General features: G+C 40.2%; 1 protein-coding gene across 1 annotated transcript in view; it reads right to left on the bottom strand.

Annotated features, from left to right (window-relative positions):
* Positions 1-24,350, bottom strand: part of LOC115224528 (dynein heavy chain 2, axonemal-like) — a 211,781-nt gene that overhangs the window by 169,161 nt on the left and 18,270 nt on the right. Inside the window, exons 5-15 of the mRNA XM_036513449.1 lie at positions 22,950-23,114; positions 19,639-19,877; positions 17,592-17,783; positions 16,919-17,056; positions 13,959-14,066; positions 11,632-11,837; positions 10,454-10,583; positions 7,875-8,057; positions 5,421-5,552; positions 3,354-3,436; positions 207-353 (exon numbers count right to left, since the gene is read on the bottom strand). Of these exons, the coding sequence (XP_036369342.1) occupies positions 207-353; positions 3,354-3,436; positions 5,421-5,552; positions 7,875-8,057; positions 10,454-10,583; positions 11,632-11,837; positions 13,959-14,066; positions 16,919-17,056; positions 17,592-17,783; positions 19,639-19,877; positions 22,950-23,114 (1,723 nt within the window). The remainder of the gene's footprint in view (positions 1-206; positions 354-3,353; positions 3,437-5,420; positions 5,553-7,874; positions 8,058-10,453; positions 10,584-11,631; positions 11,838-13,958; positions 14,067-16,918; positions 17,057-17,591; positions 17,784-19,638; positions 19,878-22,949; positions 23,115-24,350) is intronic.

Below are 24,350 nucleotides of genomic sequence, written 5' to 3'. Positions count from 1 at the left end.
TTTGAATTACTGGTACAACTCATTTTTGCCAGCTGAGTGCGCTGGAGTAATGAGAAATAAAGTGTCTTGTTCAAGGACACAAAGCGCTGCTAGGAATTGAACTCATGACCTTACAATTGTAAACTGAATACCCTAACCACTAAGCCATATGCCTTCACTCAGAAGTAAAGAACTGTGGAAACAAATATTGTTTTAGATTGTCTCACCTGTTGTAATCCCTGACAACAAGCAGTACATGTTCACGGCGATCTCGTAGCTCTTTCTGCTTTGAGTACACTCTGGCAGCATAGTAAGGTATTTCAAACATAAGATACTCCCAGTAATGAATCTCACTCAACATTTTCAGTAATGCCCTGTGAAGTGTAAAGAGTGAAATCAATAGAAACAGCTGGATTTGAAACAGCTGTAAAAAGAAGAAAAAATAACATAGGCAAAAAACAACTATAAACACAAAAATTCAAGAAACTAAGATGTACAAGGTGTGTATGTGTATATATACTCTTTACTCCTTTACTTGTTTCAGTTATTTTGACTGCAGCCATGCTGGAGCACCGCCTTTAATCGAGCAAATATACCCCAAGACTTATTCTTTGTAAGCCTAGTACTTATTCTTTCGGTCTCTTTTGCCAAACCGCTAAGTTACGGAGATGTAAACACGGGGATGTAAACACACCAGCATCGGTTGTCAAGTGATGTTGGGGTGACAAACACAGACACACAAACACACACATATATATATATATAAATATACATATATATAACAAACTTCTTTCAGTTTCCATTTACCAAATTCATTCACAAGGCTTTGGTCGGCCCGAGGCTATAGTAGAAGACACTTGCCCAAGGTGCCACACAGTGAGACTGAACCCAGAACCATGTGGTTGGTAAGCAAGTTACTTACCACACAGCCTCTCCTATATATATTTCTTTACTACCCATAAGGGGCTAAACACAGAGGGGACAAACAAGGACAGGCAAAGGGATTTAGTTGATTACATCAACCCCAGTGCGTAAATGGTACTTAATTTATCGACCCCGAAAGGATGACAGGCAAGTCAACCTCGGCAGAATTTGAACTCAGAACGTAACGGCAGACGAAATACGGCTACGCATTTCGCCCGGCGTGCTAACGTTTCTGCCAGCTAACCCTATAAACTACATACATATATATATATATATATATATAAACCCTATAAACTACATACATATATATATATATAATATATATATGTATGTAGTTTATAGGGTTAGCTGGCAGAAACGTTAGCACGCCGGGCGAAATGCGTAGCCGTATTTCGTCTGCCGTTACGTTCTGAGTTCAAATTCCGCCAAGGTCGACTTTGCCTTTCATCCTTTCGGGGTCGATAAATAAAGTACCAGTTATGCACTGGAGTCGATATAATCGACTTAATCCGTTTGTCTGTCCTTGTTTGTCGCCTCTGTGTTTAGCCCCTTATGGGTAGTAAAGATATATATATATATGTATGTATGTATGTATGTATGTATGTATGTATGTATGTGTGTGTTTGTGTGTGAAGTATATAACTCTTTACTCTTTTACTTATTTCAGTCATTTGACTGCGGCCATGCTGGGGCACCGCCTTTTAGTCGAGCAAATCGACCCCGGGACTTATTCTTTGTAAGCCCAGTACTTATTCTATCGGTCTCTTTTGCTGAACCGCTAAGTGACGGGGACGTAAACACACCAGCATCGGTTGTCAAGCAATGCTAGGGGGACAAACACAGACACACAAACACACACACACATATATATATATATACATATATACGACAGGCTTCTTTCAGTTTCCGTCTACCAAATCCACTCACAAGGCATTGGTCGGCCCGGGGCTATAGCAGAAGGCACTTGCCCAAGATGCCACGCAGTGGGACTGAACCCGGAACCATGTGGTGTGTTAGCAAGCTACTTACCACACATCCACTCCTGCGCCTATAAGGATAAATAAAATCTGAAATATGGAGTGGAAACAGCTGGATTTGAAACAAATGTAAAAATATAAAAATAAAAACAATCCCTCTAAAACGCATGGACAAAAGACAACTGCAAACACAATCATTCAAGAACTGAGATGTATAAGATATATATGTGTGTGTGAAGTATATAATGATCATCCTCATTTAACATCTGCCTTCAATGCTGGCATGGGTTGGACAGTTTGATATCAGCTGACCAGGTAGAAGACTACATCAGGTTACTGTGTCTGTTTTGGCATGGTTTTTTTTTTTTTTATGGCTGGATGCCTTTCCTAACACCAACCACCCTGCAGAGTGGTTGACACAATGAAGTCATGGTTTTTTTGGCTAAAGCCCCGTTTTGAAGTCATAATGTTTCGTAGGTGACCGTGGGGGGTATTATTTACACACAAGAAGGCAGCAAACTGGCAGATTCGTTAGAGCATTGGCAAAAACGCTTTGCAGAATTTGTTCTGACACCTTATATTATAATAAGGCTAAATAAAATCTGAATAGAAACAGCCCTAAGCTTCAAATACAGTGAAATGCATTTCTGTGTATAAACAGATGTGTAAACTATATGCATGAGAAGAAAAACCAGTGTATCGTTTATACATTTTCTTTATATACTTCAGACTGGCTGATTTAACCTCGTTTCAAAAGTGACACGATTAAATAATACTGACAAGCTGCAAATACAGTGAAATGCGCACCTGTTGTTCTTGCAGTCACTACCTGGGTGATTTTGTTTTAACTCTGAAATATATTGGTGTTTTTTTGTTTTTTTTTAACACAACTAGGCAAAGAATTACTGTTGCTACAGTCCATCTGATATACTTTCACATTTCACTGACGAGATTTGTGGTGACTTGAGAAGCTAGTGGAAAACACTTGTCTAAGAAGGTCTTTTTATTTTTTTTTGGAAGCACTCCGTCGGTTACGACGACGACGGTTCCGGTTGATCCAAATCAACGGAACAGCCTGCTCGTGAAATTAACATGTAAGTGGCTGAGCACTCCACAGACACGTGTACCCTTAACGTAGTTCTTGGGGATATTCAGCGTGACACAGAGAGTGACAAGGCCGGCCCTTTGAAATACAGGTACAAAAGAAATAGGAAGTAAGAGTGAGAGAAAGTTGTGGTGAAAGAGTACAGCAGGGATCACCACCATCCCCTGCCGGAGCCTCGTGGAGCTTTTAGGTGTTTTCGCTCAATAAACACTCACAACGCCCAGTCTGGGAATCGAAACCGCGATCCGATGACCGCGAGTTCGCTGCCCTAACCACTGGGCCATTGCGCCTCCTCTAAGAAGGTACCATAGAGTGTAAATGAATTCAGAAGCACATGATTGAACTCTGAGAAGAAAATGGTCACCTACTTGTAAAAATTCAGGTGCAAAACTGGAACGTCCTCTTCTATAGTTTTTTGCATCAAAGGGAGATCCAAGTATGTGAGTGGATCCTTAAAAAAAAAAAAAAAAAAGATAATCTTGTCGGTCATTATCTTCTTTACTCACTACATATATCTTTTAATTAAACTTTATCTTATTTAGGTCAGTGTTAACATAATTCATAGCATTACTGTGGTGTCGGTGGAGAGGAGGACAGATAAAGGAGGGCGGAAGTAGGGCTTGCAGGGGCCCGGTGGAAGACTGGAGGGCGCATGTGCACGGGGAAGCGGAAGAGGACGACAGATAAAGGAGGGAGGAAGTAGGGCTTGCAAGGGCCCCGGTGGAAGACTAGAGGGCACATGTGCGGGGGGGGGGAGCGGTCAAGCGGGACACACGTGTGGCGATCGCGGAAGCGGGCAGTTGGAGCATAGACGAGGAAGCGACAGGACGTGTCGAATTCGTAAGAGACCTCTGATCTTCGCCGAGGTAAGACCTGTTTGTATTTCTTCTCCTTCTGTTGTCCTCTTCATCCATCACACTACAATTACAAAAGCTAACTACAAATGAATATGTGGGGAAACAGTTGCAAAATGGTGATTAATCATTATCGAAACAGACGGACAATAAGTAAGCATTAACGAACTTTATACAAACTGAGACCAACCATTAACAACAGGAAGGAACTACAAGAAGACTGGTTACTATAGCAACCCCAGTTTGCACATGTCACCTTCCTCTTCTCCATCCTTTCCATCCCTTGCTTTTCCAAATGTCCTGAAGAAGGGGTTATAGCCCCGAGATATAAAAATACAAAGTAAAACTGCAACTTTATTTTGTTTTGTTTTCTTTTCCTTTTTGTAGTCTACTTTGTACCTTCTTGCTCTGTTCCACCCTTGTACAATAAATTTCTTTAAAGTAATATCATGCAATGCTTCATTAAAACTCCATTTTAACCCTTTCGTTACCAACCCGGCTGGAACCGGCTCTGGCTCTGTAGTACAAATGTCTTGTTTTCATAAGTTTTGAATTAAAATCTTCCACCAAATCTTAGTCACAATTTATGTTCCTAACGCACATATATATATACATATATATGATGGGCTTCTTTCAGTTTCCGTCAACCAAATCCACTCACAAGGCTTTGGTCGGCCCAAGGCTATAGTAGAAGACACTTGCCCAAGGTGCCACGCAGTGGGACTGAACCCGGAACCATGTGGTTGGTAAGCAAGCTACTTACCACACAACCACTCCTGCGCCTTAGAAAAATCATCAAACAGAATTAAATTAAAACACTGAAAAATATCTTGCTGTTTACGTAAAACATTGGCAGAAGATTTCAAGAGGCAAAATTTTGATCACATTGCAAGAAACATATTCCTTCAAAATCATAATCCAAACATCAATATTTTTACCAAATTCTCAATTATTTTGAAAAATTGATTAAATCACAAAAGTTATGGGGGGGGGGGAATGTGACTTGCCCCCCTCCACACAAAATTGCTGGCCTTATATAGAATACTTGGATCTTTTCGGTTTGAACGGCAGTTTTTAACATAATTTCTAGGTAACTAAAAAATTTTTAACTTCGTATACTGGTAGAATGTGTTTATAAAACAGCATTTTTCTCTTGGCTTTATTGAGAAAATTCTACAGTTTGTAAGATATTTGTTGTTGTTTTTTTCTTCAATTTCTGCAATTTCAACCAATCAATGACGTCTATTGAGATGAAAACATTCTGTGCTGTATGAATATGTCCCTCGTTTAAGAAACAGATTAGGTTTATTTACATTTGTGAAGAAAAAAAAAGATACCCTTTTCTCCCACCCCTAACCCTAAAAGAGATTGAAATGCAATAGATCGATTCTAGGGTTATAATTATGGGTGACAATTTCATATGACACTGCTAGAAAAAACTGCCGTTCAAACCGAAAAGATCCCAATTTTTTTTTTTTTATAAGAAACAGTTTATAAAGAACAGGTTTTTTTTCTCTATTTAAGAGTCTCTATAAGGTCCAAATACCTACAAGATTAATTTGAGAATGTTCAAATATTTACCTTATCTAAACTTAAATTCCATTCATTAAAATATTTTCTGATGTTTTCATCTAAAGCTGAGATGAGTTGGTGATAATTCTTAGCAATGTCACTAAAGTTGGATTGATTCAGGAAGTAAGCCTTCTCTATCATCTGAAACAACAAAATTAAACATGAGCCAATATGAGAAATGCTAGAAATAGCAGCCAAAATCTCATTCAAGTTACACAATACTGTCTAAAAAAAGAAAGGATATTTGGTTAATGTAGTCCTTGATATTTGACACTCGAAGTAAAACAGCTGTGATGATGATGATGATGGCTGGATTATCTTTAATCATAAATGCATATGTGTGGTCAAGGCTGTGGAGTAAGAAGTTTGTTTTCCAACCATGTGGTCTTAAGTTCAGTTCCACTGCACAGCACCTTGGGCAAATATTTTCTATTATGACTCCAGGGTGATCAAAGTGTTGCGAGTGGATTTGGTATACAGGAACTGAAAGAAGCTCATTATGCATGTATGTGTGTGTGTGTGTGTGCGTTTCTGCTCCTATACCTATTTTTTTTATTTATTACTCACAAGGGGCTAAACATAGAGGGGACAAACAAGGACAGACATAGGTATTAAGTCAATTATATCGACCCCAGTGCGTAACTGGTACTTAATTTATCGACCCCGAAAGGATGAAAGGCAAAGTCAACCTCGGTCGAATTTGAACTCACAACATAACGGCAGACGAAATACCACTAAGGTCGACTTTGCCTTTCATCCTTCCGGGGTCGATTAAATAAGTACCAGTTACGCACCGAGGTTGATATAATCGACTTAATCCGTCTGTCTGTCCTTGTTTGTCTGCTCTGTGTGTAGCCCCTTCTGGGCAGTAAAGAAATAGGTATTTCGTCTACCATTAGGTTCTGAGTTCAAATTCCGCCGAGGTCGACTTTGCCTTTCATCCTTCCGGGGTCGATTAAATAAGTACCAGTTGCGCACTGGGGTTGATATAATCGACTTAATCCATTTGTCTGACCTTGTTTGTCCCCTCTGTGTGTAGCCCCTTGTGGGCAGTAAAGAAATAGGTATTTCATCTACCATTAGGTTCTGAGTTCAAATTCCGCCAAGGTCGACTTTGCCTTTCGTCCTTCCGGGGTCGATTAAATAAGTACCAGTTATGCACTGGGGTTGATATAATCAACTTAATCAGTTTGTCTGTCCTTGGTTGTCTCCTCTGTGTGTAGCCCCTTGGGGGCAGTAAAGAACTAAGAAACCACATGGCTGCAAAATGAACTTTGTAACAATTAACTGATCCTTCTTTATTTTCTTTTACCCAAAGCCAGGAACTATGTATGTGTGTGTATATATATATATATATATATATATATATATATATACACACACATACATAGGTATATATACAGTAAGAATTTACAAAAAAACAAAAGATGAAGACGGGTGTGTAAACAAAAAACAGATGTATTAGTTTAACACTCAGGAAATGAGAAAGTCTTTTATGTTTCGAGCCTATGCTCTTCAACAGTGAGGAACACAGAAATAAGCAGGGAGAGAAAATAGAAAAAGGTTTAGTGGCTAGTGATCTATCATGGCCACACATACATGTGTGTCTGTGTGTGTGTGTGTGTGTGTGTGTGTGTGTGTGTGTTTGTCTCTCATCACTGTTTAAAGTTCCATCCAAAGTCATATAGGCTCATAGGTCCAGGTTCCTGGATTCAGTGGCATCTATATTCCGTACCTGGATGGGGGACACCAGTCTGTCGCAGGATTACTCATTCTCGCCAATTGGGTAGACTGGAACAACATGGAATGAAGTGTTTTGCTCAAGAGCACAACACGTTGCTCGGTCCAGGAATCGAAACAACAGTCTTATGACCACGAGTCCAACACCCTAACTGCCAAGCCACACGCGTCCACTTTTATAGAGTGTAAAGGTGATAAAAGGATTGGAAAGATTAAACTTAAGATCAAGAGAGAAAGAAACTTATGGAAGCACTCCGTCGGTTACGACGCCGAGGGTTCCGGTTGATCCGATCAACGGAACAGCCTGCTTGTGAAATTAACGTGTAAGCGGCTGAGCACTCCACAGACACGTGCACCCTTAACATAGTTCTCGGCGATATTCATTCAGCGTGACACAGAGAGTGACAAGGCCGGCCCTTTGAAATACAGGTACAACAGAAACAGGAAGTAAGAGTGAGAGAAAGTTGTGGTGAAAGAGTACAGCAGGGATCACCACCATCCCCTGCCGGAGCCTCTTGGAGCTTTTAGGTGTTTTCGCTCAATAAACACTCACAACGCCCGGTCTGGGAATCGAAACCGCGATCCTACGACCGCGAGTCCGCTGCCCCAACCACTGGGCCATTGCGCCTCCACTTAGAGAAAGAAACAGGATATGAAACAAAGAAAAAGGCTAAAATACAAGAAGCATCAATAACCAGTAGAAACCTTAATGCTGGCGCTTACCTTCATATTGAGGTCAATTCTTGCTTTGAGGGCCTTTAACCAGCAAGCAGATCCAGAGTACTTTGGATGGGTTTTCAAAATGTAAGGTGACTTAAGGGTGAGTTCCTTCTTCACTGTATTCATTTCCTCACTGAATACATTAAACGTTGACCTGGTTTTCTTGTCAATGGTTCTGCGGATGTTCTGTCAAATACAGAACCTTAAGTCTGAGTAAAAGCTGGCTAAGTGACAAATGCGGTTTTAGGTTTTTACAAAATATTTTGGAAACCAAATTGATGAGGCCCTAATCACATACTAATGAGATACAATCAGAATCTAAACTTAATGGGTTTTGTTTTCACAGCCCTTTTGTAACCATACTGTGGCCCGTAGGCAGGGAACTGCTTCTAAAAAGCATCCTAGCTCATCATCAATTTCTTTACTACCCACAAGGGGCTAAACACAGAGAGAACAAACAAGGACAGACAAACGGATTAAGTCGATTACATTGACCCCAGTGCGTAACTGGTACTTATTTAATCGAAAGGATGAAAGGCAAAGTCGACCTCGGCGGAATTTGAACTCAGAACGTAACGGCAGACGAAATACAGCTACGCATTTCGGCCGGCATGCTAACGTTTCTGCCAGCTCGCCGCCTATCCTAGGTCATCATCATTTAGCATCCACTTTCCATGCAGGCATGGGTTGGACGGTTTGACTGAAAACTGGTAAGCTGGGGAGTTGCACCAGCTTCTGATCAGATTTGGCATGGTTTCTATGTCTGGATGCTCTTCCTAATGCCAACAACTCCAAGAGTGTAGTGGGTGCTTTTTATCTGTCACTGGCACAGGTACCATTGACATGACATCGGCATCGTGTGATTGGAATTATAATAGAAGACTAAACCTCAATAACAATGACGACTGTATTCATTTCAACCTTTTGCTTGTCCAAAGCATTTTCATATGTCTATCCTTTCCGGACTTTTACTATAGTCCTTGTTTCAAATGTTCTGAGTAAACTTTTGGCTTGATTTCTATTCTGGTATTATCTGTGATATACAGATATTCTGGTATTATCTGTAATATACAGATATACTCTGGTATGATCATGGGATATACAGGACAGATAAAGGGTCGAAACAGTGGTTTTGAACAAGGTCCAGATGACCCTTTCGGGTTCACATATGGTTTTGTTCCTAAAGTTTATGTACATTAAATTGCTTGTATTTCTACAATATACAAAAGCCATAAACTTTCCTTTCATAAGTTCCAAATTATTCTAATGGCTGAGAAAAAAATTGGGAATGTTTATCGTATACGATGCATGGAAGTCAGAGAAAAATGTTCTGAGTATCACATGTGACACTGAAGACAGACTTCTACCAGAATAGAAGCTGCCACTAATCCCTTTAATCCCTTTTTCTGTCCAAGGAATTTTCATAAATTTGTCTGAAACACCCACAGTTGTTTTCGGACTTTTGGTTGGTCCTTGTTTTATACATTCTGAGTAATATAAAGCCTTCCCTTCATAAGTCCCGAGTTACTCTGGTGGTTAGATAGGAAAAGTTGAGAATGTGTATCATATTTAATGCATAGACACCATGGAAATAGGTCTTATGTATCACGTGGTACCATTCTTGGCCTGAACCTCCATCTCAGGCACTGGTACCCTTTGCACCCATCAGGATGAAGAGGCTTCATCACTCACTAGGGATTAACTACTTGGATATGAGTTAACGCCAATGATGACCATGGGATATACAGGACAGATAAAGGTTTAAAACAGTGGTTTTGAACGAGGTCCAAATGACCCTTTCAGGTTCACATGTGGTTTTGTTCCTAAATATTTCTACAATATACAAAACATTTTAACAAATACAATTTCTAATCATCATCATCATCATTGTTTAATGTCTGCTTTCCATGCAGGCATGGGTTGGACAATCTGACTGAGGACTGGCGAACCAGATGGCTGCACCAAGCTCCAATCTGATCTGGCAGAGTTTCTACAGCTGGATGCCCTTTCTAATGCCAACCACTCCAAGAGTGTAGTGGGTGCTTTTACGTGCCACCAGCACGAGGGCCAGTCAGGTGGTACTGACAACAGCCATGCTCAAGTGGTGTTTTTTTATGTGCCACCTGCACAGGAGCCAGTCCAGCAGCACTGGCAATGACCTCGGTTGTACAAATATGACATGTAAAAGGCACCCACACCAGTGACATGAAAAAGGCGCTTGTGCCGATGACACGTAAAAGGCACTCGTGCTGGTAGCACATAAAAAGCACTCACTACACTCTTGGAGTGGTTGTCATTAGGAAAGGCATCTAGCCATAGAAATCAAGCTAAAATCAGACTGGAGCCTGGTACAACTTTTTAGCTCAGCAGTCTTGGTCAAACAGTCCAACCCATGCCAGCATGGAAAATGGATGCTAAATGATGTTGATGATGATATAATAGGAATTTTTTAAATACCAAATAGCAGCAGGGGTCCAGCAGAGTAAAATAGGAATTAAAGGGACCCATAGATGAAAAAAAAAAAAAAAAAAAAGGATGAGAATGATTGGGTTAAATTCAGTGTAATGCTCCTGGCAAGTTACCTCACGGTTGCAGAGGTGCGTGAAGATATCCAGCAATTCCACTCCTTCCGACACTGAAGTGATGGTTTCAAAGGCATTTGAAATCAAACCTTGTAGCATCACCTCCAAGTCTTTTATGCCACAACGGAACCTGATTTGTAAAAAAGAAAAGAAAACAAAATTCTTTGAATAGCATCTTGGCAGAAAGGAGCGAAAATTTATTGGAGGGAAGGGAATAAGTTGCTTTAATTGATCTTTTGATACTTTGAACTGATAAGGACATAAAAGCCATTCCTGGTAGGATTTGAAATGAGAATGGAAAGGGCTGGGAGTAAAGACTCTTTTTTACTCTTTTACTTGTTTCAGTCGTTTGACTGCGGCCATGCTGGAGCACTGCCTTTTAATCGAGCAAATCAACCCCAGGACTTTACTTTGTAAGCCTAGTACTTGTTCTCTCTGTCTCTTTTGCCGAACCGCTAAGTTATAGGGACGTAAACAAATGAGCATCGGTTGTCGAGCAATGTTGGGGGGGGGGGCGAACACAGACAGACAAACATATACACACACATACATATATACGATGGGCTTCTTTCAGTTTCCATCTACCAAATCCACTCACAAGGCTTTGGTCGGCCCAAGGCTATAGTAAAAGACACTTGCCCAAGGTGCCACGCAGTGGGACTGAACCCGGAACCATGTGGTTGGTAAGCAAGCTACTTACCACACAGCTACCCCTGCTAATTATTTTGTGTGGGACTACCTATTTCCCCATTCTGCAGCCTTTAAGGGCTGTGTGACAGACAAGTTTTCTTCCCAACTACATGGTTCCAGGTTCAGTACCACTGTGTGGTACCTTGGGCAAATGTCTTCTTCTATAGCCCTAGGCCAACAAAAGCCTTGTGAATGAATTTACCAGATGGAAACTAAAACAAGTCTGTTGTGTTGTGTGTGTGTGTGTGTGTGTGTGTGTGTGTGTTACTATCTTCTTGCTTTGACCTCACATGACAAATGTCACTGAAATGCAAGTAGTGTTCTTTGTTCCCAATCTTCCATGAAAACATGTCTGACCACGAGGTAAATACTACCTCTCTTGGAAACAGGGGAGGGTTGGTGACAGGAAGGGTACCCAACTTATAGAGGGTCCACCTCAACAAATTCCAATAAATAAAAAAGACAAAAACATCGTCTTGTTCCCGTACTTATTGAAGTCGTCGTGCCAACTTGTGGATTTGATATCTAAAATACTTTTTTGCATGGCTCGCAACTGCGAGATATATTTCTGGTGTGCATGTTCGATTTCTAAAATGCCTCGAGTGATGTCTGGTCCTCGCTGGCCACCAAAGTGGGGCATTTCAATTTGTTTGCCTTCTTCCATCCTAGCAAAATGGACCTGGGTATCACAGACCTACAATTGAACAATTCATACATTAGTTATACAGAAACAGGTAACATACAACAAAAATAAAAACAAAAGAGCAATAATAAATCTCTCAACGAGATGTAAACAGTAACCGCTCGACAACGTAAAGTATAATAGCCATCTCAATATGGCTAACCACTAAGGGTGGGTGTTACTGTAGCTTGTAGCCCCAGGAGATCATCGTCTCCAGCTGGCTTTAGGCACACTTTCTGTGCCCTTATGGTATTTGCAAAGGGAGGTCACCCTTCCTCGTCAACCTAAATGATACACCGGACTGCAGTTTCTAGATTTTGACCCGTCATCAGCGTACGACAATCACCGGTTTTCGATGAAGGGAGGTTCCAATGCAAATTCTTATATCGTTTTTCCAGTAACTTTTCGTCACTGATCTCAAAAAACTGTCTGCAAGCAATAATAAATCTCTGAACGAGATATAAACAGTAACTGCACGACAATGTGAGGTATACTTGCCATCTCAACATGGCTAACCACAAAGGGTGGGTGTTACTGTAGCTTGTAGCCCCAGGAGATCATCGTCCCCAGCTGGCTTTAGGCACACTTTCTGTGCCCTTATGGTATTTGCAAAGGGAGGCCATCCCTTTCTCGTAAGCCTAAGTGATACGCACGGACCGCAGTTTCGAGGTTGTTGCCTCTTGTCAATGGGCGGTAATCACCGGTTTATGATGAAAGAGAAAGCCTGTATGCAAATACTTAAGTGTTTTTCTAGTAACTTCCGTCACTGATTTCGAAAAACTGTCTGCAGGCAATAATAAATCTCTCAACGAGATGTAAACAGTAACCGCTTGACAACGTAAAGTATAATAGCCATCTCAATATGGCTAACCACAAAGGGTGGGTGTTACTGTAGCTTTTAGCCCCAGGAGATCATCGTCTCCAAACGTGAAAGAAAAAAAACCAAAAAAAAAAAAAAACACCATCTCACAACTGAATTATTAGGTGACAGAATTAAGGTCTGTTACAGTCTTCGTTTTGTCTATTCTTCTTCTTCATATTGTTATTACTACCCCCGCCTTTGCCCCCGTTATTATTACCCCCGTCATGTTTATTTGTTTGTTTGTCCGTGGACAAGATATCTCAAGAACTGCTGGATGGATTCAGATGAAACTTTCAGGGATGTTTGGCCTTGTGGCTGGCCCAAACCGATTAGATTTTGGGATCAATCCAGTACTGGTCAAAGATTCTGGACTATTTTTCACTTAAATTTTGAGTTCTGACTTCAAACTCTGCTGAGGTCGACTTTGCCTTTCATCCTTTTGGGGGTTGATTAAATAAGTACCCGTTACGCACTGGGGTCGATGTAATTGACTTATCCCCTCCCCACAAATTTCAGGCCTTGTGCCTATAATAGAAAGGATTATCATTATCATTAAGGTGGTGAATTGACAGAATTGTTAGCACGCTGGATGAAATACTTAGCAGTATTTTACCTGTTGCTATGTTTTGAGTTCAAATTCTACCGAGGTCAACTTTACCTTTTATCCTTTCAGGGACAATAAATTAAGTACCGATTTCTTTATTACCCACAAGGGGCTAAACACAGATGGGACAAACAAGGACAGACATAGGTATTAAGTCGATTACATCGACCCCAGTGCGTAACTGGTACTTAATTTATCGACCCCTGAAAGGATGAAAGGTAAAGTCGACCTCGGCAGAATTTGAACTCAGAACGTAACGGCAGACGAAATACCGCTAAGCATTTCGCCCGACGTGCTAACGTTTCTGCCAGCTCTCCGCTTTATCAATAAATTAAGTACCAGTTATGCACTGGGGTCGATGTACTTGACTTATCCCCTCCCCACAAATTTCTGGCCTTGTGCCTATAATAGAAAGAATTATTATAAATATTATTATTATTATTATTATTATTATTATTATTGTTATTATTATTATTAAGGTGGTGAGTTGGCAGAATCATTACTCCATTGGACAAAATATTTAGCAGCATTTTTTTCTGGCTTTATGTTCTGAGTTCAAACCCCGCCGAGGTTGACTTTGCCTTTTATCCATTTCTTCACCCTTTTAAATCACATCTCTAACCCCACTGCTCACGACCGACGCAAAAACAGCAATAATTTTTCTTACCTCCAGCAGATCCTTGCAACGCTGCATAAAAGCATCGATTTGGGCAAATATGCTTGTCAGGTCAAGGACCCAGCCTTTAGGGGAGAACTTGTTGTGTAAGGCTGATGTCTGGAAACACAAAACAAAGCAAGAATTAGGAGAGTATTGTAGTTCACTTGAAGCATTGTGTATTGTTTGCAAAGAATAAAAAGTTTTGAATGGTACAACAATGCACTATAATACAAACAATGGGATATATACGTGTTGTAATTTGGTCATTCATAGTCTGATGATATTTTGGAATAAAATTCCTTCTTCAGATATACTTAGATGGAATCACTGCTATAATCGGTTTTTCAATAGTTTTTCTTTTCTTTTTTTTTTTTTTGGAAATAACCTATTTCTTTATTACCACAAGGGGCTAAACACAGAGGGGACAAACAAGGACAGACATAGGTATTAAGTCGATTACATTGACATAGTCTGAGAATTTGGTGTTAGTAATAAGTTGCATTACACGATTCTGAAAGACTTCCAGTTTCTGTAGTGCCCCAAAAGTCCATTTAACACATTCTGGTCCATATAAGGCTACTGGAAGAACACAGGTCGACTTTGCCTTTCATCCTTTCGGGGTCGATAAATTAAGTACCAGTTATGCCCTGTTTTTTTTTTTTTTTGGAAAGCAAGAATTTTTTAATAAAATGAAGAAATTTCTAAACTCAAGAACATTTGTGTTCTTCAATGAGGTTCCTCAACTTGATAGACAATTCCTACTAATTGCTTGCAGAAGAATGTGCACCAGCATGACATAGTTGCCGCCATGGTAATCAAACTTTGGCAAGAGTGTTCGGGGACATTATGATAAGACCCTGCCATGCTGTGGTGCTACCTCTCCATCCCTTAGGTTACCAATCTCAGTTTCTCGTTCCATTAGTCACACCTTTGGAACGGACCTTGCCGACGCTACAAACCATTTGTGCTCTTTACTTTTTACTAGCAGTATCGCCCGGCGTTGCTCGGGTTTGTAAGGGAAATAACTATATAAGCATTTTTAGAGATGTAAAGTATAATAGCCATCTCAATATGGCTAACCACAAAGGGGGGGGGTTACTGTAGCTTTTTACGTTCTGAGATTTAATAATAAATTTTTAGAGAGTTACTTCCCTTATATAATAGCAAAAAAATGCATTAAAAATGGGAAAAAATGATGGTAAATTTTTTTTTAAATCGTAGACTCATCGTAGACGCGCGCTAATACCCAGAAGGGCTCGATATGAATCACGACTATAAGATACCCGCTTTTGGTTACACTGCACCGCAAAATGTGGGAGCAGTTAGGAATCTAAATCGTAGGAGACAGACACACAACTTCACTTTTATATATAAAGATGACAAGGGTAACTGACGGTACGTTGGTTATTTGCCTTAAATCTTCAATTCTGACATAGAATTTGGTGTTAGTAATAAGTTGCATTACATGATTCTGAAAGACTTCCAGTTTCTGTAGTGCCCCAGAAGTCCATTTAACACATTCTGGTCCATATAAGGCTACTGGAAGAACACAGGTCGACTTTGCCTTTCATCCTTTCGGGGTCGATAAATTAAGTACCAGTTATGCCCTGGGGTCGATGTAATCGACTTAATACCTATGTCTGTCCTTGTTTGTCCCCTCTGTGTTTAGTCCCTTGTGGTAATAAAGAAATAGGTATTGTAAATCCTTGATTTTATATATGGTATCAATTTTGAAGTAAATGCGATTTTTTTCTTCTCAAAGGCTGCCCAATCAAGTCTGATTCTATGTTTTTCAGCTATCATTCCACTGTTTTCTTTGAAAAGAGTCTGTTGACAAACTCTCCAGATGAAGATATCTCAGAAGGTGAAATTCCTGCAATCCCGAGAAATGAAGATAAAGCTACCATAAATGCTATGAAAGAAGGGGGGAATACCAAGGTCTTGATAACATCTGACTTGATAGAAATAGCAGCCAAAACATCAAGTCAAACCAACTTAATAAAAATAAAATAAGTTTGTATGTCATGAATCGTAAAAATGAAATCCTAACAACACTTAGGCACAAGCCTGACTGTGTAGTAAAAAGTCTACTTCCTAACCACATGGCTCTAGGTTCAATTCTACTACTTGGCACCTTGCGCAAATGTCTTTAACTATAGAATTAGGCCAACCCAAGCCTTGTGAGTAGGTTTGGTAGAGGGAAACTGGAAGAAGCCTGTTATATGTGTGTGTGTTTGTTCCCCCACTGCTGCTTGACAACTGATGTCTTTTTCCTTGTAACGTAGTGGTTAGGCAAAAGAGACTGATAGAATAAGTAACCACATGGCTCTGGGTTCAATTCTACTACTTGGCACCTTGGGCAAATGTCTTTAACTATAGATTTAGGCCAACCCAAGCCTTGTGAGTGGGTTTGGTAGAGGGAAACTGGAAGAAGCCCATTGTGTGTGTGTGTGTGTGTGTTTGTTCCCCCACTGCTGTTTGACAACTGATGTTGGCGTGTCTTTGTCCTTGTAACGTAGTGGTTAGGCAAAAGAGACTGATAGAATAAGTAACCACATGGCTCTGGGTTCAATTCTACTACTTGGCACCTTGGGCAAATGTCTTTATAGATTTAGGCCAACCCAAGCCTTGTGAGTGGGTTTGGTAGAGGGAAACTGGAAGAAGCCCGTTGTGTGTGTGTGAGTGGGTTTGGTAGAGGGAAACTGGAAGAAGCCCATTATATGTGTGTGTGTGTGTTTGTTTCCCCCCCACTGCTGCTTGACAACTGATGTTGGTATGTCTTTGTCCTTGTAACGTAGTGGTTCGGCAAAAGAGATTGATAGAATAAGCACCAGGCTTAGCAAAGAAAAAAATTAAATTAAGTTAAGTATTGGGGTTGATACATTCGACTAAAAATTGTCCGAAGCGTTGTCACAGCATGGCTGCAGTCCAATGACTGGAACAAGCGAAAGATCAAAGCTGACACTCACCATATCATATTTCTCTCTCCATTTTTCGCAACATTCAATGCAGTCGATGAGGGTTTGCGAACTACTCTTTATGTAGCCCTCAAATATCCGGTCAAGATTAATGGCTTTACAGCACTGATGGATAATCTCATTGCTAAGCTGCAAATAAACAAATAAATAAGCAAATAAATGAAAATGTTATTTTTCTGAAATGTAAAAACAGAAACAGAAACTCCATTTTGTAATGTTATTCTATGAGGTTTTTTTTGTTGTTTTTTAAAGTTTTCTTTTTATAAATGAATTGATACTAATGATAAAAATTGTATAAATATCGGTACTGATTAATTGATTAATATTAATGATAGAAATATAGAGGTTGTATAGTAAGAAGTTTGCATCCCAACCACATGACTATACAAGGGGGTATGCGCATTCATCCATCCGTCGATGCTCTCGGTGTCAGGGGGTTGACCTGCTTTCTCTTCTGCGTGTCTTACGAGTAGCAAAGGACCACATTTCGGACTTCTAGGACGAAGACCGCTTCGCTCAACAAACAAACAAACAACAGCAACAAGGACAGGAGCAACAACAACAACAGGGACAGCAATGATTATAAGAACCCTTCATACAGATAAATCAAGAATTGGATGAAACCAGTTATTCAAATCATGGTGCTAAAAGCAAAAAAAAGAACCTTTTTCAAGAGACCAGTTAATTTCTCTTTAGTGTTGTAGAATTCAGAGTTCATCCAGATAATCCGGATTAAAGTCAACAGCTCAGTGATAATGGGTGGGATATCTTTTGGCAAAGCTTCTGTCAGCTTTAAACAAGGCTCTTTCAGAATCATCAAAAACCTCAGGTTGCTTTCAGCTTGGTAGGAACCTTCCTGTTGCAGAACAAGAAAGAAAGAAAGAAAGGAATATTAAAAAAAAAGAAGAAAAAAAAAGAAACTAAAAACATGAAAAAAAAGGGACAAAAAATAATTATTATTATTTCAAGTTTTTGACACAAGGGCAGCTTGGGGGGAGGGGATTGAGTACATTACATCAACCCCAGTGTGTAACTGGTACTTATTTAATCAACCCCCGAAAGGATGAAAGGCAAAGTCGACCTCAGCGGAATTTGAACTCAGAATGTAGAGATGGGTTAACTACCTCTAAGCATTTCGCTTGGCATGCTAACGATTCTGCCAACTCGTCACCTTAAATAAATAAATAATAATAATAATAATATAATAATCATCATCATCCTCGTTTAACGTCTGCTTTCCATGCTAGCATGGGTTGGACAATTTGACTGAGGACTGGCGAACCAGATGGCTGCACCAGACTCCAATCTTGATCTGGAAATGTTTCTACAGCTGGATGTCCTTTCTAACGCCAACCACTCCGAGAGTGTAGTGGGTGCTTTTACGTACCACCAGCACGAGAATCAGTCAGGCAGTACTGGCAACGGCCACGCTCAAGTGGTGTCTTTTAAGTACCACCTGCACAGGAGCCAGTCCAGCAGCACTGGTAACGACCTCGCTTGAATGATTTTTTCACGTGACTCCAGTACAAGTGCCAGTAAGGCGACGCAGGTAACAATCACGCTTGAATGGTGCTTTTTATGTGCCACCGGTACGGAAACCAGTTAGTTGCTCTGGCAACGATCACGCTCGGATGGTGCTCTTGGTGCTCCACTAGCACAGGTGCCAGTCATCGAATTTGATTTCAATTTCAATAATAATAATTTAAAATTTTTGGTACAGTACCAGCAATTTGAGTGGAAGGGTAAGATGATTACAGTGACCCCAGTATTCAACTGGTACTCGTTTTATCAACTGTGAAGGGATGAAAAGCAAAGTCAACCTTGGTGGGATTTGAACACAGAATGTGGTATCGGATAAAATGCTGCATTGCATTTCGTCCAATGTGCTAATAATTCAGCCAGCTCACCACCTTAATAATAATAACGATGATGATGATGAATGCCCTGATGCAGTACCAGGCAGTGGCTCTCATGGCTTCTGATCTTAACTGATTGTTTTGTCTTGGTATAAAAGATGGGCTACAGCAAATATTCTGCTCAATACCACAGATTTGCTTGTCAGTTGTTTGACCGTAACTAGTTGAGCATGTCCCTTAGTGGCTGACGATATGTGCATCTCTGGTCATGAGCAGAAGTATTGGGGGAGCATCATAGCCATGTGTTGAGAGGGATTCTTTGGGGTTTGAATAATTCACCTTTGGAAACATGGATGTTTCAGTTAACATCCTTAAACAACCTTTATTCAGGGACCTTTTGAGCGGGATGGGTTCTAACTGGGCTCCACCTGCAAGGTCATGTGCTGTTTATTTTGATATGAGATCACCATGTCACGCATATATGGTTGTGATGCATGTGCCTAGTGTACGCTTATCAGACGGGTAGTCATGATGGGTATACTGGGGTTCGTATATTTTACCCCAGTGTCACTTTGATGGCATGCGCTGCTCTCTCACTCAATAATAATAATAATAATAATAATAATAATAATAATAATAATAATAATATCAATAATAATAATAATCTTTTTGGCACAAGGCTTGAAATTTCGGGAGAGGGGACCAGTTGATTATATCAAACACTGGTACTTAATTTATTGACTCTGAAAGGATGAAAGGCAAAGTCTACCTTGGTGGAATTTGAAACATGTAAAAGAATAAATAAATTTGTAGACTAAAACGGGTTCTTCTTTTGCATTTTTTCTCATAAGTTACCTTAATTTGACTGGAAAGTTTGACGAATGGGGTGACATAAGAAGACTTGGCAAGCTCCAAAATCTGGGTGATTCTTCTGACTATCTTGTTATCCAGCTGACTGCTTATTCCTGATAAATCGGCACAACGGTTCTTCCAGAATTCTATTTCATCAAGTGGGCCGCTCGTTTCAGACGACTCGATAGAATGTTGTGTGCTCAGAACTTCTTTGATCTGTCTTGCCCAATGGATCATCGAGGCTAAGGGAAAAGATCAAACAAAATGTCATAATAATAATAATAATAATAATAATAAAAGAGAAAAATGAAGCTGAGAAAACACTCCAGCTGTGAGCAAAGACCTTAACCTTTTTACTGCAGAAATCAGATATATCTAATCAAAATTTTATTACCCTTAACTGCAGAAAGCAGTTTTATACACCAATCTATTTTTTGTTGAGGAATCTCATGTTTGAAACTTTTGGTGAGATATACTCTTTTACTTGTTTCAGTCATTTGACTGCGGCCATGCTGGAGCACCGTCTTTAGTCGAGCAACTCGACCCCGGGACTTATTCTTTGTAAGCCCAGTACTTATTCTATCGGTCTCGTTTGCCGAACCGCTAAGTAACGGGGACGTAAACACACCAGCATCGGTTGTCAAGCAATGCTAGGGGGACAAACACAGACACACAAACACACACACATACATATATATATATATACATATATATGACAGGCTTCTTTCAGTTTCTGTCTACCAAATCCACTGACAAGGCATTGGTTGGCCCAGGGCTATAGCAGAAGACACTTGCCCAAGATGCCACGCAGTGGGACTGAACCCGGAACCATGTGGTTGGTTAGCAAGCTACTTACCACACAGCCACTCCTGCGCCTTATATATCAAGTTTATTGAAATAACAAGACTTGCAGAAAATACCAATTCTGTTTTTTTTGGTAGATATTCAACATCTCTACAGGAAGAACTATGAAATTTAATTTCACAGTGAAAGGGTTAAAATTAGCTAATTAAAATAGAAAAAAGAATGTCATAATCAGCTTCGTTAGTGTAATCATCCTCATCATTGGTTAACCCTTTTAAATCAGATATAACCACTCCAGATTTCATTACCCTTAATTGCAGAAAGCAGTTTGATATCCCAATCTGTCTCTTGTTGAGAAATGTCATGCTTGAAACCATTTTCTATTGAATTATGTCAAGTTTATTGAGGCAGTGTGATCTGCAGAAAATATCAATTCTGTTTTCTGGTAGGAATTTAACATTATTACAGGAACAACCATGAAATTCAATTTTACAGTGAAAGGGTTAAAATTAGCTAATTGAAATAGAAAAAAGAATAAGGAATGTCATCAATGTCATAATCAACTTCGTTAGTGTAATCACCCTCATCATTATTGCTATGCTATCATTGGTTAATCCTTTTAAATGCAGAAATCAGATATAACCAATCAAAATTTCATTATCCTTAACTGCAGAAAGCAGTTTTATATCCCAATCTATCTTGGATTTTGTTTTTAGTAGTGTGGCCCACCTGGTGATGAGCCATGTCTCAAGGGGCCCACTTCTTGGAAAAAGTTGCCCATCATTGCTCTAAACTAGTGGTTCTCAACTGGGGTCTATGTAAGATTTTTTGGGGGTCCACGCAAGCAAAATGGTTAAATTGCAGATCCATGGAAGTATTATAAAGAGCCACGGGAAAAATGTTACTTTGGATGTATTTTCTGCAAAAAAAAAAATAGGCGCAGGAGTGGCTGTGTGGTAAGTAGCTTGCTAAACAACCACATGGTTCTGGGTTCAGTCCCACTGCGTGGCATCTTGGGCAAGTGTCTTCTGCTATAGCCCCGGGCCGACCAATGCTTTGTGAGTGGATTTGGTAGACGGAAACTGAAAGAAGCCTGTCGTATATATATGTATATATATATATGTATGTGTGTGTGTTTGTGTGTCTGTGTTTGTCCCCCTAGCATTGCTTGACAACCGATGCTGGTGTGTTTACGTCCCCGTCACTTAGCGGTTCGGCAAAAGAGACTGATAGAATAAGTACTGGGCTTACAAAAGAATAAGTCTCGGGATCGATTTGCTCGACTAAAGGCAGTGCTCCAGCATGGCCGCAGTCAAATGACTGAAACAAGTAAAACAGCTTGGCTTCTTTCTCATTGCTCAACCAACAGAAATTGATGAGTGAATAACAAAAGAGGAATTTTGAAAGAAAATTCTATAAAACTAGTTTTTAAACAACGAATGGCTATGAGGTGGGGCTACCAGAATAAAATAGTAATCAAAGGGGTTCAGAGATAAAACAAGAAAATGGCAGCAAAGCAGCATGATAGGGGTATCAGGTGTGGCCTGCAGACCACCATATAACTTGTTTGACATTGTGTTTTCCTTCTTCTCTTCTGTTTTACATTAACATGCATGTTACATTTTTATTCTTCTCTTTTTACGAATTTAGTGTGCACATGTGCATCATGCGTTCATTCCTCTGTTTCCAGTTCCTACTCAAAACGGTTTCCAGATCACAACCATCTCACAAACTGCACTTCACGCTCTGACGGTTGTGAAAAACAAATGGTTGAAAAACCACTGCTCTAGACCGTAACCAACAACGATAAAAGAGCAACAAGAAGTTAATGTTACGGAGATGTACTTGCATAGCAAGTGATTTGATCTGAGATCGTGTGCTCGAACGAAAACAATTGCAGCGTGGAAGGTGTTTGTAAGCCATTTAAGAAACACACAAAAGCCGTTCGATCCACTTCAACATTTAAGTTTAATTTGTCAAAATATTTTCGTCGCTATAAGACTGCGACCTGTTCACTGACATAAATCCGTGCTGCATTTTTCTCAGTGAACAGGTCGCGGTCTTATAGCAACAAAAATCATCATCATCATCATTTAACGTCCATTCCCCATGCTAGCATGGGTTGGACAGTTCGACCGGGGATCTGGGAAGCCAGAAGGCTGCACCAGGCTCCAGTCTTATCTGGCAATGTTTCTACAGCTGGATGCCCTTCCTAACGCCAACCACTTTGTGAGTGTAGTGGGTGCTTTTTATGTGCCACCTGCAAAGGTGCCAGGCGAGGCTGGCAACAGCCATGGTCGGATTGGTGCTTCCTACGTGCCACCGGCATGGAAGCCAGTCGAGGCGGCGCTGGCATCGGCCACGGTTCGGATAGTGCTTTTTATGTACCACCAGTCCAAATTTGACAAATTAAACTTAAATGTTGAAGTGAATCGAATGGCTTTTGTGTGTTTCTTAAATGGCTTACAAACACCTTCCACGCAAAGAAGTTAATGACAATCGATAATTACTTTCCAGTCTTTGTACAAATTCTTTATGCCTGGCAGCGATTTCAATGGGAATATTCAGATTTTCTTTGGGAATATACAAAACCGTTTTGTCTTCCAGCTTCCAGTGAGTGTCTGTCAAAGTGGCCAGAAATTTGTGGAGTTGGGCAAAGAAATCATTTTTGATGCCTGTAGGAAAATGTTAAGGACGACATGTTGTTCTTGTTTGCTTTGAATGGACAACAAAAAATAAAATAATAAAGCATGAAACCATTTTGCCATATCCTTCTACCATTATGATAAAATGTAAAGGAACTAGAGTAGAAAAAGATTTCTTTTTAGTGGAAACTGTAAAACTGTTTACAACAGTTTTATACAACAATATTTACATTTGATGGATATTTGTCCTCATCTTGTTTGTTGCTAACACAACATTTTGGCTGATATACCCTGCAGCCTTCATCAGGTGTCTTGGGGAAATTTCGAACCTGGGTTCTCATTCCTAAGGTATTTTTGATATTATTATTATTATTATTATTGAGTGAAAGAGCAGTGCATACCATCAAAGTGACACTGGGGTAAAATATACGAAACCCAGTATACCCATCATGACTACCCGTCTGATAAGGGTACACCAGGCACATGCATCACAACCATATGTGCGCGACATGGTGATCTCATAACAAGATAAAGAGCACATGACCGTGCAAGTAGGGCCTAGTTAGAATTTTCTTCTGGTCGAGTAACCCATCCTGCTCAAAAGGTCCCTGAATAAGGACTGTTTAAGGATGTTGGACAAAACACCCATGTTTCCAGAGGTGAATTATTCAAACCCCAAAGAATCCCTCTCAACACATGGCTATGATGCTCCCCCACTACTTCTGCTCGTGGTCAGAGATGCACATATCGTCAGCCACTAAGGGACATGCTCACAACATGAAGTAGGAAGAAATGCTGCAAGGTCTAGCATCATCTTAACAATTCTGCCAGCTCCGGAAATATTAATTTATCACTTTAAGGCAGTGTTTCTCAACTGGGGTTCCCCGGATCCCTAGGGTTCTGCAAAAGGCTCCTAGGTTTCCCTGAGAAAGAGTGAGATAAGCTAATGCTAATTTCATGATCATAATATATATATATATATATATATAGGCATAGGAGTGGCTGTGTGGTAAGTAGCTTGCTTACCAACCACATGGTTCCGGATTCAGTCCCACTGCGTGGCACCTTGGGCAAGTGTCTTCTACTATAGCCTCGGCCTGACCAAAGCCTTGTGAGTGGATTTCCTCTGGCGGCTTATGTTCAGAGTTCAAGTGCTGTTGAGGCCAACAGGGTTGATAAAGGAAGTGCTAGTTGAACATTGGGGTTGATGTAGTCAACTAGCTCCCTCCTATCAAATTATTGCCTTGTTCCTATAGTAGAAATTTA

Source organism: Octopus sinensis, linkage group LG25 (genome assembly GCF_006345805.1).
Source record: "Octopus sinensis linkage group LG25, ASM634580v1, whole genome shotgun sequence".
Lineage (NCBI taxonomy): Eukaryota > Metazoa > Mollusca > Cephalopoda > Octopoda > Octopodidae > Octopus > Octopus sinensis.
This window is presented reverse-complemented; position numbering and strand designations above follow the sequence as displayed.